The sequence below is a fragment of the Trachurus trachurus genome (assembly GCF_905171665.1).
Source record: "Trachurus trachurus genome assembly, chromosome: 4".
NCBI classification, from domain to species: domain Eukaryota; kingdom Metazoa; phylum Chordata; class Actinopteri; order Carangiformes; family Carangidae; genus Trachurus; species Trachurus trachurus.
In genome coordinates this window covers 15,719,450-15,736,247 of record NC_139898.1, presented here as the reverse complement: position 1 = coordinate 15,736,247, position 16,798 = coordinate 15,719,450, and the positions used below count along the sequence as shown (strand labels likewise).

General features: G+C 41.9%; 2 protein-coding genes across 6 annotated transcripts in view; both read left to right on the top strand.

The window, feature by feature from the left end:
* Window positions 1-8,708, top strand: part of LOC310984298 (guanine nucleotide-binding protein subunit alpha-11) — a 33,982-nt gene extending 25,274 nt beyond the window's left edge. For both annotated transcript variants that reach the window (XM_083969475.1, XM_083969476.1), the window contains exons 5-7: window positions 445-574; window positions 3,268-3,421; window positions 4,088-8,708. In XM_083969475.1, the coding sequence (XP_083825601.1) occupies window positions 445-574; window positions 3,268-3,421; window positions 4,088-4,278 (475 nt within the window). In that variant the 3' untranslated portion in view covers window positions 4,279-8,708. The remainder of the gene's footprint in view (window positions 1-444; window positions 575-3,267; window positions 3,422-4,087) is intronic.
* A 1,641-nt stretch (window positions 8,709-10,349) lies between these two features.
* tle5 (TLE family member 5, transcriptional modulator) overlaps window positions 10,350-16,798 on the top strand; it is a 47,047-nt gene continuing 40,598 nt past the window's right edge. For all 4 annotated transcript variants that reach the window (XM_083970394.1, XM_083970392.1, XM_083970391.1 and 1 more), the window contains exon 1: window positions 10,350-11,328. In XM_083970394.1, coding sequence (XP_083826520.1) covers window positions 11,302-11,328 — 27 coding nt within the window. In that variant the 5' untranslated portion in view covers window positions 10,350-11,301. The remainder of the gene's footprint in view (window positions 11,329-16,798) is intronic.

The window sequence follows — 16,798 nt, the reverse complement described above, 5'->3', positions numbered from 1 at the left end:
TTTATCTTGACAAATTCAAGTGAAATTTCACAAAATGGGTGCCTCTTTCCACTGCAACATTTTCTGCAGGAAAATCACACCCCTTGCCCTGAAGTGACTCAGATCCTTGGCTTGTTCCTAACCCTGTATGAATCACTTCAGGGTTTCCTTTCTTGTGGCTCCTTTCTGAACTTTAAAACTTTTTAAATTAAATGTGATGTCTTATTTAGAAATGAGACATTTATACATGATATTCTGTGGTTCTAGCTGAATTTGTTTGACACCCATGGAACTTCCAAAGATTTAGCAAAAGTTGAATCTTTGTCGTGGTGGTTGAAATGCATGCTTACAAGACTGAGTGGTAGATACAGTGCTAATTGTAATTTATCTCTCTTGTCTTTACTTGGACTCTTTTTGGCCAATTGTTTGGTGGCCCTCGGTCTCATCCCATCATGTTCTCATCAGGATGGTGGATGTTGGAGGTCAGAGGTCAGAGAGGAGGAAGTGGATCCACTGCTTTGAGAACGTCACCTCCATCATGTTCCTAGTAGCGCTCAGCGAGTACGACCAGGTGCTGGTGGAGTCGGACAACGAGGTGAGACTTGCACAGAAATATATGAATTGTGAATTGTTGAGTGTGTGCACCACATCTGGACACTGATTGTACATAGTTGTTTTCCGACATGTCATCACAAGACATGGCAGGTTGTAACTGATTTGCAAACCATAACTTTAAACTTTTTTTAGTAAATGAGAATGCAATTTTACAATTGTAATATTCTATTGAACCACAAAACATCACAGTCACTGAAAAAACACTTTAGTAGAACAAACCAGTTGGTCAGGGTGGACACATCTTTGGTGCTACCACCGCACTCGCGCAAACACACAGTAATAGTTATCGAAGAGTCGCTCACAATAATCAGAATAGAGGTCCTCTGTTTACTCCACAGATAATTTGTTTGCCCATGTCGTCGGCTCCGTCTCCTCTGACTGTTCAGATAGAATTATCGCTAATAAAGCTAATGAGATCAGCCCCTGCATGCCCTCTACTCCTCTCCTGACAACAAACCCTTTCTCTGACCTGGTCATAACTGGGTTTCATAAACCAGGCCCAGCTGCCAGCTCGACTTCACTGTATCTGCTGTACATCACTCCAGCTGCATGGCCAACAATTTACCATGGTTGATATTCGTCCACTCAGAGGCAACAGTTTGTTAATTACACTCACATGTGCTGGGCCACATCTGCACTGGGCCTACTCAGGTGTGAGGCCTTATTGGACACACAAGGACAGGAAATAGGCTTTTCTTTTTCTTTTTTTTTTGTAGGTTCATTCATTTGCTGTCCATGCTTGTGATGCGTATATGGTCCCAGGTGGTGAGCACCATCAGGACAATTTGACACCATTGTTAAAGGGATTCTTCACCCAAAATCAATAAATCACCAATTTTCTACTCATCGTCATGCCAAGGAAGGGATCAGAGAACTTTTGGAGTTATCAAAACGCTTTTGGAGTTCCAGTGGGGGGTCCGGCTGACAACGGATTTTCATATAATGGCGGATTGTGCTCACTTTTGAATTGTGCAAAACACACACTATGAAACATCCAAATACTCCATACTGCTCGTCCGTACTGACCCAAGTCTCCTGAAGCAGCAACTTAAAAAATTTGTTTGGAAAAAATTAATTTGATCTCTGTTTTTAGCCTTGTTGTAGCAGTAACTCCCAGTGGCTCTGTTGATGTTTGTGCGCATGTGCGAGATTTCTTGCGAGATGTTTGTTCGTCATTGTAAACCATTGGATGTATGATGTAAACATCTCGCAGCAAATCTCGCACATCTTGCGCAGCCACTGGGAGCTACAACAAGGCTAAAAACAGAGATCAAATTAATTTTTTCCAGCTTCAGGACACTTGGGTCAGTATGGACCAGCAGTATGGAGGTATTTGGATGTTTCATAGTGTGTGTTTTGGACGATTAAAAAGTGGGCACAATCCACCACCATTACATGTAAATCCGTTGCCAGTCGGACCCCCACTGAAACTCCAAAAGCGTTTTGATGACGCCGAAAGTTCTCAGAACCCTTCCTTGGCATGATGGTGAGTAGACAATTGGTGAAGTATCCCTTTAACCTCTGTTTCTCACTGCTCTGTGGCTGAGGCAAGGCCGGTCTCTGTTCAGGCTTCACAGTCTGCTGAGATTATCCTGTGGTGCTGACAGGCTCAGGACCAAGACCTCGACCACTCAGGGCCCGATGAAATTGTTTTCAAACATCTTTGATTTCATCGGGTCAGGTCTGGCCAGGATCATGTTGCTACTTGCCAAAAACTGCAGGAGTGAAACTGGCAAGGTGTCTAAATAAAAAAGAGGAAACAGTCATGTTTAGCAGCAGTTTTTAGACTTAAGGTCAGCTGCTTTTAACTTTTTACACTACAGAGGATGCACCTCCTTTTAATTGTTGCGTAAATTGCAATGATAACAAAGTATCTCTTCTGTTTTATTTTACATGCGCAGGCATCCAAATCCACTTGTTTGACTATTTTGTGTACAGTTTTGTTGGGAGCAATAAATCATGCATTAGAGACATGACTAATTGCCATAACAGGAAAGGTCTCATGTCATTCAACAATATTGAGTGTTTCTAATCTGTAACTACAACTCCATGCTAGCAATGAGCATGTGATGCTAGCAATTTTAAGATAAAGTATCACATTATAGCAGGTTTTGGTAAATAAACACTCTTACTGCCTTTTTGTTTTGGTTGGCCTTTGTATTTGAAAAGAAATTGAAGGTTAGTTTCATTTGGCTACACTTTTATTATCCCTGCTAGTATTTTTTGCTGCTGTCAGGATTGCTGCTTATCTATTTTCTAATGAATTTCTCATGTGGTACCACTGCAAAGATCCCCCCTGTTCCTCCACTCAAAACAGAAGGCGACCAAAATACAGCTCAGGGTGAAGTTTTAGTATAAATCACTCAGCTTCTGCCTGTTGCTGCTATGAGCTCTGTTCAGCTGCGTGTGCAAAGTTTCCTCTAATGCAGATACAGATAGACATCAAACAAGGTCAAGGGTATCCCTGCAACGTTTTTGCTTTCACAGCCTCAGCATAAGTAATGTAACTGACAGACACACAAAACACTCCTCAGTGTTGAGGCTGCTTACGTTGATTCTTTAGAAGTGATCTTGAAAATCAATTGCACACTCTGTATGTAGTTATGTTATATTAATACTGGTACATATCAAGCAATATGAATGTATCCTAACCTTGTGTTTCTGTCTCATCAGAATCGTATGGAGGAGAGTAAAGCTCTGTTCAGGACCATCATCACATATCCCTGGTTCCAAAACTCCTCTGTCATCCTCTTCCTCAACAAGAAGGACCTGCTGGAGGAGAAGATCATGTATTCTCACTTGGTTGACTACTTCCCAGAGTTTGATGGTAATTTGTTTTTTTGTTTTTTTTTAGTTAGTTGAACTTCTTAATAACATTAGATTTCATGCAGTCACCTCCTCGCTGAGTGGTTGGTTATTGTAGGAGCGTGCTGTTAGTTAAGCCTCAGTGGTGAATTTCAGTACAGGATTTATTCAATTATCCAGACAGGTGAGAAGTTGAGCCGTCAGTCGGCACCGGCTCGAATGCTGTGGTTCGGCAGTTGTTTTCATTTTAAGTTTTTTTTGTGTGTTTCTTCTTTTTCAAGATCAAATTTGCTGTTTTTTGTCATAACATTGACAGAGGCTGTGTCCCAACAGTTGGCATGAACACCTCAACACATTTTTTACATTCAGTCTCTAACTCGATCTGTTCTGGTTACTTTCACTCAACATTTTTAAAAGTAGAGTGACATCTTGTGGTCGTAACACTGCACTACAATGCAACCAGAGGACTCTGCTTGAAGTGACTGGAGTTACTGGCCATTGGTCAGCACATGTTATCCAGAACCCCCCACCCCCCCTTTTTTAAATCTTGTTTATTCAAAGGGATGCTCATATTTCAACCTTTACTGAGGAATGCTAATATTACATAATGTTCATTTGACATTGAAGAACAAGAAAAGCCCTGTGATGCCTCATAACAGCTTAACATAATGGTCTATTCTTCTCCAAGGTCCCCAGCGGGATGCTCAGGCGGGTCGAGAGTTCATCTTGAAGATGTTTGTGGACTTGAACCCAGACAGTGACAAGATCATCTACTCCCATTTCACATGCGCCACCGACACGGAGAACATCCGCTTTGTCTTTGCAGCGGTCAAAGACACCATCCTGCAGCTCAACCTCAAGGAGTACAACCTGGTGTAAATGGGAAATGGAAAGAGAGAGAAAGAGAAAGAGAGCAAGCAAAGAGACCTGCAGCCACTCCCTCCCACCCCACCCCCACGCCCTCCACACCCCTACACACACACACACAATGCAGACTCCATTTGTAGAAACACACATCTGCATGAAACACACTGCTGCTGCTGCTCAAAGAGATAAGCATTGCTTCATACTTTATCTGACCAACACTATCCATGCTCTCTCCGTTCTGTCCACTTGGCTCCTCAACTGTGGGTTTGCCCTTTTTTTTCTTTTTTCTTTTTTTTTTAAAGAATTTGTATTGTGGTTCTATTAATTGCTCTTCTTGCACAAACACACATGAAACACACTCAAATATAACACTCCCTCCCTTTGTCCCCCTGTTTGGGGGTTTGGTGTGCTCCAGGACACCTTTTGGTCCTCTTCTGACCCTCGCCGTGGCTCACGTTTTTTCCTTTCCTTCCACTATTTTATCACCAGTGCTTGTGTGTACGAGGTGGGTCGAGGGCCTTCTCTGGGCAGAGTGAGCTTTTCACGGACAAAGGGCTCTCTCCCCTTTTCTTATTTAACCCATGCATGCTATACACTACAGAATGGGGGCTTGAGGCCAGGCTGCAGATATTGGACTGTGCTCATCTGCAAAGGGTAACTAATGATGATGATAGAAATATATTATCAGGCAGTGCTGATGTGCAGTGAGGTACTTGGTTCCCTCGTTGGGTCTTGAATTGTGTATTTTTATTTGCCAACCTTTCCCCCAACCAGAGCACAGGAGTTCTGTTGAATGTAAATAAAGTTTCCATGCTGCTCACACAGAGTGAGGGCTAGACAGAGACGACTACTCGTTCTCTGTAGACTTACAGACTTAATATTTTCAGCTATATTCATTTCTTGGTTACTATTGTTCTCCAGTTAAAGTTGAAGACGATTACACAAAGGAATGCAATGCTCCAGAAAGAGTCACAATATGTTCCTCATACACTGCCCCTCATTTTAAAGTGTTAACATACATTGTGAAACAAAAAATTAATAGACAACACTTCAAGTATTCACGTACTTTATATCAACTTTGCCAAATTCAAACCACATACGGTTGTTGTAAATATAATTATGTTGCCAGTATCCCGTTCATCCCTTAAGTGGTTCAGATACTAACAACATATTTAGGGACTGGTTCTGCCAAAATTTAAGTGCAAATTTTTTTCTCATGTTGGATCATTCAGATGTTGATAACAGCTCACTTTGTGTGACATCTCTTTCATGTCGACAGTTGTCTGAATCACACATGTATTGGTACTGTGATTGATTTTCTTTGTTACCTTCTATGGTGAGAATAATTTTCCTGTGCACAACATGTGAATGATGATACCAGATTAGTACAGTACAATAGTCAGTTGTAGATGAAATAAAGCTTTTGCGCTAGCGTTAGCTTCACGTTGGTCTCGATCACCCAAATGACTTCTCTGTAATCAACTTTATTTTTGCCATATTGTTCAGCCAACATTTGATGAACTGTAACCAATAGCAAGAGAGTAAATTGTTTTTTTGTTTTTTTTGTATGTCTAATTTATCAATCAGATCTACGTATTGTTGACACAGTAAATGAGACTTCCTCCCTAGTTTCAGCGCAATTTTTTTTTCCACCCTAGAGATGGGAGGAGATTTTATACTGCTGTAAAATATCAAAACTATTTTATGGACAAGTGTTCTATCTTTCTAATGATACTTCATATATTTAGTTGTTGCAGTTCTGTTTTGAAATGCTTGACAATGGAAAAACATGTCAGGTTTGTGCTTTATGCAAATAGGAAAATGAAAACAGACAAAACTTAGTTGTTAAATATTAACTGTTCAAGGATGCTTGCTTTTTTTTCTCTTTTTTTTTGTAATTTTTAAAGATATGCGTTGGCTATTGGTACCAATCCCATATCGTGTCTCTTGCCTGATAGTTGTTTAAATATTCCATTAAGCTGAAAGTTGATAGATGGCTATTTTTGTCTTCACAATGTAATTCAGGTAAGTTTTCATAACTTTTTCATCACAAGGGCTACTACTAGCAGCTTTGGTAGAAATGAAAGGACTCTATGGATGTCATAGAGCAAAAGGTGAAATTAATTAACCAGGAATTGGGGGTGGGGGGGTCGTGCGTTGACATCCTTTTGAGGGTGACGGCCACAGGTTCAGTGAGGGAGGAATGCAGCAGTCCACAGAAGCCTATATGACATTCCCAAGAGAAGTCTGGCGGCTGTCCGGCTCTTTGATTTCTTTTTGCCTTTGGAGGAGGAGAATGGCTAAGGTCAGAAGAAGTGGTGGTTTCACAAGGTGCAAAAGCACATTTATTTTTTTGAGTGTCCAAGCTGTGGCACCTAAACATCCTTTCTGCTTTTTGTCTCACAAACTGTTTGCTGATCTTCTCGGCTTGACACTAATTCTACACTTGGCTTTATCTTCTCATTGGTAGTGTTTCCACGATTGCCTGCCTGTGTTGGAGTCAGAAAAAAAAGGGAGTGCTCGGACATTTGGACCTTTTTTGTGCAAATTATAAAACTGGGTCAGATAAAAAGATCAAAGAAATGATTACTGATCTTCAGGTGTTCGCCAAAAGGTTTATACATAAAACATTTTTGTGATTTTTTTTCCAGAGGAAGATCAGTGTGTTCTACCAACTGACTCAAGTAGGATGGACCCTGTGAGAGTAATTCTAGCAACTCCCTTGCACACGTGTGTTGGTAAAACTGTTGTCTTGTACATTTAGACTGTGTATTCTGAAACACTTAATGAAGGAGGGACATGTATATATTGGTGCCACACTTTTTAATGAGTGGAAAGGTGTAAGAAGGCTCTGACTTGTCATAGCAAGTTTAGTCTGGCTGTGATCTTGTTTATTCAGCTTGGATCGGTAAAGGGTTTATCTTTGGTGCTTCAGCCAACATTTCAAAAAGCCTTTCCTCGAGCAGTCTGTCCCATTTTCAGGTTGAAGCTTTCCGCACTCACTTGCTAGCAGAGGTTAATATCGTGCGTCATACTTTTCAGTTTGGAATTAGGAGCTTGTGTAGTTTGGTATGTGAACAAATAAACCATTTGACAGACTTTATCTGAGTTTTTAAAGGAATATTGTGTTCTGCTGGGACGACATGGTGTTGTCTGATTGTGTTGTTAAACTAGCTTGGCTTTGAGGAAGCACAGCCCCATTCTCCTGAACTGACCACTTTTAAAACAGGTGTGTAGCCTTGTAAACGTCATTCTCATGTAGGGAACTTGTTGTCTGGTGAAGGAACTTGAACGGGCCACAGTGAGGATGATAAACAAAATGAAGGTGACTACTCGAGGGACCACACACTTCTTTGAAATTCTTTGCATCAGTTTTCACTCTCTTAATGCCTTGACTGGTTATAGCAGCAGCAGAACCAACACAGAAAGGGTCAGATCGCTACACTACCAGTGATTAGAGCTGGAGCAGAGCACAGTTGGGTCAGTTATATAAAATCCTTCCCGTTGCATTCGCTTAATCTGCAAGTTGGAGAAAGTTTGTACGACAATCTAGTACAAAACACTGTGCCAAGCCAAATCAATTAGTAACACAAAAGATACCCATCAAAAATTCAAAATGGTTGTTGTAACTTGACCCAGATCTGTGGTTACAATTATTTAAACTAATGTTAATCAAATTTTACAAAATGGTTTTGTTTTTTATTCCAATGAAGCTTGTGTGTTAAGCCTCAGTATTAATGTATTTATTGAAACACCAAGTGAAGGTACTGCAATGGCCATTATAATATTTTGGTGGTTATAATTACAAGTGAGTGAATATGCTGTGTGTTTACATGTCTGCCATTCTCCCCTCTCTGTTGTTTCCCCCCTTACTTGATTGGACTGTGTATTCTTTCCCTGGGTCGAAGGCACTGAAACTGCACCACTGCAATGGGCCTGCATTCATGCAACTTAGATGTCCATTCAAGCGTGCTCGTTGGTACTCTAAGGTGTATGTGTGTGTGTGAGTGTGTGTGCGCGTGTGTGCGCGTGTGTGTGTACACTTGATGGCTATTGCTTATGCTTGAGATCCATTCTGGTTAGAAGGATGGACATACAGTGATATTAAAAGCTATCTGCATCTTTTTTTTTTTTCCTTTTGTAAGGTTGACACACCTTAACACGTGTATTTAGGACCACTTAAGATGACTTTTTTAAAAGAGTTCAAATAAACTTTGTGTAGTGGTGTACAAATTGAAAGTAATGTATTTTTGTTTGATTTTTTTTCTTCTTTTTTTAAGTATACCAAATGTAAATTATGTACAATGAGTGTGCCAATCCCTTTTCTTTGTAAAGCCAGACTCTTTAACAAGTGCCAATGTTGTGAAAAATCAGAGGGCCTGTGAATTTCCTGGTCCTGTTTTTAAAACAAATAAACACTAAGTATGTGATTAATTAACGAAAAAAAAGACAATTTTATTCTATATTTAAGATTAATGATGAACTGCTGTTTTTAAGATAAATGTCATTTTAACTGCATGTGTTTGTCAGGTTGGGGAGGGAGTGGGTGGGTGAGATACTGTATTCATGCAACACCCTCATGAAAAGGGTCCTAATGGTTATTGATTTACAGTATTTTAGCCATATTTCTCTTTTGTATGTTTCATTTCAACCACTGTTGCCTGAACCTCATTCAAACATGAAAATGATTTTCATAGCCTTCTCCTTTAAATGTTTTAAATTGGAATAAAATATGTTCCTATACTCTCTCTCGTTGCATCCTGTACATTTCCTTTAGAGTAGAGTATGTTATTTCATATTGTGATTAATGGACCATACTGCATATCATCATGTATACTTTATACATTTGCCTGTTTTTCTGAGTAAATGGTTATGTTTTCCCTACCTTTCAATCAGCTGCTGGTTTGCCATGGTACCACCTCCCACCTTCCTTGTAATGTAGACATTGATTACAAGTCATCAGTGACATGAGGCAATTCTTATGTTACAGGGGCAGACAGGGTCAGGTTAATGCTTAATGGGAAAGAGTTTAGAGGAGAAAATCAATTCCTTAAGAATTATATTATCATAATGGAGGGTTATACTTGGTTGAATCCAAATAGAAACATTTGTCAGCTCTTTTATAGGAGACCTGGCTCTCACTTTAAAAACAACAAGCAGGGCTTGACACAAGCAGGATCATTTACATACAAATTAGATCTGTGTCTTTAAAAAAATGTTTATTGTCAAAGAGAAGCCATCTTCAGAGGAACCAGAACTACTAAACAGGGCAGTAGATGATGTATATTATTATATTATATTATTACTGGGCTGTTTTTAAAGCCTTATACAGATAACATTTTAATGCATATGACTAACATACATCAAACTTCAACCGTATAGTTTCATACCAGGCGGTCTAAGGAAGAAAACTAAACACATTAAGCCCACAATAATGGTAGGCTAGTTAAATTTACTGCATATATAGTCAAATTATATTATTTTCTGTATTTATGAAGAAAGATTGAAGTTGTTTTTAATAATCAATAAATAAATGAAATTCAATTTGGTGGGTGCCTTGTCCAAAGTTTGGGTGGACTCACCCTTTTTATAATTTATTTACTTATTCCCCTAACATCCTGACTCTGGCCAAAAAAAGGTGCTACATATAGGCAGAAACTGTAGTTTGGTGTTGGTCTTTTTTACAGTGCAGTGTTTTGTCTTGTGTTTTACAGCCATAACCTGTGAACACGGGCTTGTATTGGTGGGATTACTTTAATCTCTTAATAATCTTAATCTTTCATTCGGGACCTACGAGTTGGGGGTGTTATTGTGTCCCTGAATGCACCATGCCCCCCCCCCATATCCATCCATCCATCCATCCCTCCCCTCCTCCAGTGACCGTGGTGAAGCTGTGCGGCGACCTGTCCACAGGAGGCGCTAGCTGCTCAGACATCAGCCCGGCTGCGGAGGTAGATCTGCGGTGTGTAGATCTACAACTCATCTAGCCGCCGTGCTTCTGTGTGGGGCGTTCAGCTCGGCGGCAGCGTCGTGCCTCCCTCCCTCCCTCCCTCCCTCCCTCTCCACCTACCTACCAGCTCCAGGAATGGACTGACTTTTCTGGCTTCAGCAACACTGACAACCCCGCTCTGTTTCTCCAGGACTCCGGCACCGTTCAAGAGATAAAACGTTCAGTCTGGTGGTGGGGACATTTCGATTTGAAGTTTCTGTATTTTATTTTATTTTTTTTAATCGCCGCATGAGCGACAACACAGATGATTTGTTGCCGCTGGGATTCATCTTAGACGAACCCGCAGACATTTTGTTATTTCTGAGAATTGGGCCGTTTTTTCTTTTTCTTTCCTCATCTCACTTTCTCATCAGTGCAGTCGCAGCAGCTGTGGTAGCTGAGGAGCGCAAACTGAAAGCTTTTGAAGGGGCCAAGCAGCACAAGACGAAGAGAAGCAGAAACCATTACCCCCTCCGCCTGCCTGCCTGCCTGCCTGCTTCACTCCCCCCACCCCCTGAAAAAAAAAACAACGCTGTGTGCTCAACGTTATTAATTTACCCGCGTTTAGCTCGCTGCCGCTGGTGCGTCGAGGCGGAAAGCTCGCAACAGCGATGAATCATTTTGACGGACAGCTTGTGAAGAACCAGCTAGCTTAGCCGGCGAGGAGGACCCAGCACTGATTGTGGTTTCCTGGTCACAGTCACTGTAAATACAGGGGGGGTCGGGACAAGGCACAGCCAAGTGGTCTTGCATCACCCAGACAAGACATCGACTCTTGTTATATCGCTACCGGCGGCAAAGTGCATCACTTATATACAGGTTAAAATAGTTTTTTTTGTGTGTTTTTAAGTGGAAGGGGGGGTCGCTAGCTACCTACCGCTAGCTAGTCACCCTGCTAACGCTGGACAGCTCCTGTGCAAGGCTGGGCTAGCTGTGGACAAAGGACCAACGCAAGGAAAGAAATATATATATATTTATATATATATAAACACGGGGCACACAGTTAATCGTGTTTGGAAAAGGAGAGCAACAAACAAGGAACTGACATGATGTTTCCACAATCAAGACACTCAGTAAGTGATTTTTTTAATTAATTTTTTTTTTAAATGTAACGTGACATTTACTAAGAAATGGTTGCTTGTCCCATCTGATGTAGCCTATCAATTAAAGCAGGTAAGTTAGGCAAGGAAATTAGGCATGCAACTTGTATTTTTTGACAGCATGTTAGATTGACGATTAAATAAATATCAGGGGGTTTTTGGACAGTAGTGGCTCATAATTGGCTTTTTTAAGTTCCTGGTGAGTGTCTGTAGTGATCAAGACAGTATGGAGAGGGGGTGTATTTTTTGATTTGGCTTGTTAGTATCCCAACTTTTCCAAGATGATAATTAATATTGGCATTGAAGCCATCGACCCAAGTCAAACAGCTCCAATGAATGCAGTCTCACAATCTCACAACCAACTGGTTTTTACACCCAGGTGCCACTTCAGTTCTTTTTTTCTTTTTTTTTTGTCACCTGCTCCTGATGTCACATTTCTCAGGAAGGGGATGAAAACAGCAGGGGCGTTGTGATGGTCATGGTATGGCAGCCCCATAGCTACTCAAAATGCACTGTAGCTACACTATTTTCTGTGCAGGTGGGTGTCTTTATGACTGGAAAAAAAAAAGGCGCACATCTCTGTTCCCCTAAATCTCAAGTTTCCATGGTAACAGAAACTCAGTTCAGGGCATGCATTCATCAGTGATGAGTGCTCTCAGCCCATTGGTCAAACTTTTATGTTTAGTGACTGGCAGCCGAAGACTCAAATGAAATATCTTTAAAAAAAAAAAGAATAATAATAATTGCAAACCAGGTTTAAAATCGCACCATCATAAATCATACCATCATGCGCTGAAGGTTTACTAAATCTACTAGTTTTGGTTGACATTTCACTTTTCTCCTGCAAGGGCAAATATAACAAAGAGGTGTTTGTGCAAGTGCGGCGTAGGTAAACACAACAGCAAGAAGGCTGTTATGTCGCCAGGGACTGTGCCCTCGTTTTTTCCCTGGCAACGTCTTGTCGCCGCCACTAGTTCTTTTACTGTTGAAAGGGGAAGAGTTGTTTGCCGAAGCTAGAACCTGAATGTCTTTTGTGACATGAATGGTTTTGCCCTTTGGCAGTCGGTCTGTGTGGCAGCCTGATTGTGCTGCGCTGTGGCGCTGCTGCTGATGTGAGCCAGCTGATGTGTGGGAGCAGGATGTGAGGATTTGGAAACCTCTGGTCACAGCCTGGCTTGTCAAAAGAAAAAATCCTGGCTTAGCGGTGCCATCCCTCAAGTGTAACCCAAGTGTGTTGAAACTGATTATCTAAAAAGGATATATATATATAAAGCCCACTACAGCCCACTAAAGTTTTGGCTGCGTTCTCCTCGTGAATATCCTCAATTAAATATCTGTCACTGAATATAATCTCATGGTGGAGACCCACTGAATGGAGTGCAACGTAAAGACTGGCCTTATTCATACTGTCTATGGGGTGTGAATTCCCTCAGAGAGCATTGTGGGAGAAGACTCAACGTGAAACTAATTCAAAGCTAAGGCGAGGTTGAATATTGTAAAATTTCCTCTTGAAATGCTGGAACAGGAAGCTCAGTCTCAAACAGTTGTGGATAATTGTCTGTGGAAAAGGGGGTCATTATTTTAGTTTGGTGGAGCTCTGTTTTCTAATGTTCTTTGAGTGAGAAATGATGTAGACTAAGTTCCATGTTTCTCTGGCCTCCAGTGAGTCTCCATTAAGATGCCTTGAAGGATGAAACATCTTCTAAACTTTGGTCACAATTTGCCGTTGAGTTTTAGCATCAAAGACGAGATGCCCATTTTTGACCAGTGCCCACTGTATTGGGAAATTACTGGGGAAAGATGCCGCTCATGACAAAGCTCTGCTTTCCAACACCACCCATCCTCTGCAGCTACCTCCTGATGGGGTGAAAGAGCAGCTACTGTATGTGACTCCAGTCCTGTCCAGCTGCCGACCTGCCTGTCTGATAGGAGGTTGTTCTTCTAATCCATTCAAGTGCCTACTTGATTGTCTCAACGCAGGGCTGAAAATAAGGTTTGGGAGTTTATAATGTCTTGTCACCAGTGCTGCAACTGGTTCAGTCGCAACCCATTAGGCCTGGGACCATCAGCGATCAAATCGTGTATTGGCGATTGGAGGGTTGCTAGGCGATTTGCTGGATATCAAGGTGATTTTGAAAAAAAACCCGGCAATCTACCGTGCATTAAGAGAGACTTTATCTCTTCTCTCCTCTCTCTCTTCTCAGTGTGCAGGGCAGGGTGTAAAATTAACTTTTTATCTCATCGGCCATTGGCTAGTGACGTCCAAAAATGTACCGGCCAAACATATTTTTCACCGGCCAAAGGAAAAAATCATGCCTTGTTTGACTAAAAGTAGCCTAATTGCCTTAGGTTTTTAGTGTAAACCCAGACAAGATGGACAGAACAGAACCCTGACGGTTCGTTTTGGGATTTTGTTCCACCCTATAGGGGCTAACTATAGGAATAAACTCTGTGGCAAAGGAAGTGCAGTTCAAAATTTACCATCGGTCACTGGCGGCTGTGTGTTTTTGTTTTACACGCCAAACAAATTTTTTACCCACCATTGGCGCTTGGTGGGTGTTAATTTTACATCCTGGCGTGGGGTGTTACCGTCAGCCCTGCACTGACAGTGACGGTGCATCTCTTTGATCCGAACGGACACAGCCCGTTTGCTCAGGCTTCGGGGTCGTTCTCAATAGATTAAGTGCAAATAAATATTTTTTTAAAGTATTGAAATGTTCACAAGGGCTTTCAAAAAATTCCTACAATTTTGCGGCACTGCTGCCTTTGCAGGTTAAAAGTTAAGGACAGCGTTTTGAAGTGCACGAGCAACACGCAACAGGCTGACATGCTGACTGTTAGTGATCGACGTAAGACACGTGCCAAGGACGTCCCCCCCCCCCCCCCCCCCCCCTTGGCGATTTAATGTGTATTGGTAATCTAGAGCAATGACAATCCAGAATATGAAATTTAGAGGCAATCGCACAGCCATACAACCTACCCTGCATACCATTTCCAAACCCCTCCCACAATTACACACATGTACTCCCCACTCCCCACCGTCTTCCATAGCTTTGAACATAAATATATCACACATACATATGTGCCCCCCTCCCCTCCCCCTCCGCCTCAAATCCTGCCTCTCCTTTCCTGCTGCTGCCGCTGTCACAGGGTCCCGAGGACGGGGAGAATGTGTGACACCCATATAGATATGAGTGTCAAAGATAAGGAGCTGGAGGATGAGAAAGTCGCAGCGCTGTCTCATAATGACAGATGATGGATCTCTCAAACTGACTCAGTCACCGCTGAATCTGCTTTCGTTTTATTTTCCTTTGTTCGCGCTGTAGTAACATTAGCGTCAGAGTTCCAGACTGGCATATGAAATGAACAAAAGTGTTGCATTTCCGTCATGGATGTCAGGGCTGCCCCCCACCCCAGATTTTCCTCGTCGACGTGTTAGTCATCAGTTGAAGCCATTAGTTGACTAGTTGTGATGTTAATTTAATTATTTGAATATATATTTTTAGAAGGGACTCAAAATTGGAATACACACACAAGGCCAGTCGCCTCAACAACGCAGGCAAAAGCGGTAATTTCAGCAAGGAGACTGAATGGTAGGTGAACTATGATTTTGGTGAGTATTTATAGTATATTTACCCTTAAGGGAGGTTTAATGGTGGATATGATGCATCTAATTTACAGTAGCAGCAGAGGACCTTTACTGGAAGTTGTATTGTGGGAATGTGTGGCTGCACTGTGAAAAAATACAGTTCACTTGTTTACTGTGTGAATTAAAAAAATTCTTATGCCTTTATTGGGGAATTTCATGTTGTTAATGAGAAGCATGAAAGAGCCTTATGATGGAGGATAATAAGCTTTTAGTTGTTTTATTCAGATTTGTGAAAGATTTTTCTTTGTAAAACTGGATCCATCTTTACCCCATTTAAACGCTGCAGTCTTTTCAGGGATGGCCTGGCTATATGAGTGCATATCGAGTGTTCAAAGGTCACAGTCATGCTTATTATTATTATTATTATTATTATTATTATTAATCTTTATTGCAGACACAACAAGCGGTCCATATCAACAACAACAGACATGTTAAAAACAGATTTAAGAAGTGTAAGTACCTACTTTAATGTGGATTTACTGAGATTTATTTTCCATATTGTCAATAATATATCTGGAAAACAAAGATGACGAGGAACGATTTATTCCAGATAGTTGTCCCATTTAGATACAAAAAAAAGGCCAAGCGTTAAGATTTAACAGGGTTTTGTGAGTCTTTTTTTTCCACTGGGTTCATATTAATCCACTGTTGCAGGTTATGGGCACAGTTCATTGGTTTAAGAGGAAAAGGCCTCATTTGATAGTGGCGCAGTGCCTGACCCAGTTGATAGCATTTGCCATATTGTTTGGGTGTTGATTAATCCTAATGCAGCTCCAACAAAGCTGGCTGTGGCGTGAAAGTGGAGCAACAGAAAGGCCTGGTGCCAAAGCCAGAGAGTAGCACGAGTAATATAGAGCCGAAATCTCTCAAGTCCCCTGAGCCCATGCTCGACTGCAGAGATGGCCACAGGTTGTACACACACACACACACACACACACACACACACACACACACTCAGACACACTCCCTCCTCCTCCTCTTCGTCCTCCTCCTCCTCCTCCTCCTCCTCCTGCTGCTTGTCTCTCTTTATCATGCGTTTCCTCCCAGATCTGATGTAGTGGTGGGAGGGTCAGGGGCAGAGGGTGCACAGGCATTATTAAGCCCACTTGAATTAACAGAACAGCCCCCAGCCTTTCCTCTAAAGCCTCCAGCTGGGGGGAGCTTAATCCCCATGGTCCCCTGTCTCGCCCATTAAACAAACTCCCCCCCCTCCACCCCTGCTCTGTGGCTCTGCTGCAAACGCACACACATATACACACGCGTTCGTGTGTGTGTGTGTGTGTGTGAGAGAGCAACAACCCTAGCTGTGCGCGTTTGTTGGTGGGGGGTACTGGACATTAGTGCATGCACACACACAGACACTGGAAAAAAAGCACAAGAACGGCACACAATGCACAAACATACACCTTGGCTCTCCTCTCTGCTGGTAATTATTGCTCTAGTACATGTATAGAAAGAAAGGATTTTTTTCCTTTTCACCCATACATCAACAACAAGGACACACACACACACACACACACACACACACACACACACACACACACACACACACACACACACACACACACACACACACACACACACACACACACACACACACACACACACACACACACACACATTCTTAGCAGCCTCAAGGGTCTTATCTGCTTTTTGTATCTGGGGAACAAATTGAATGTGGGGCTTGACACACGCAGGCCAGCAGATGTCTGGGTCGTTAAGGTTAGGCCAGCTGATTAGCATGACAAACAGCGACCCCCCACCACCCCCTCCCTCCCTCTTCCAAAACACTCC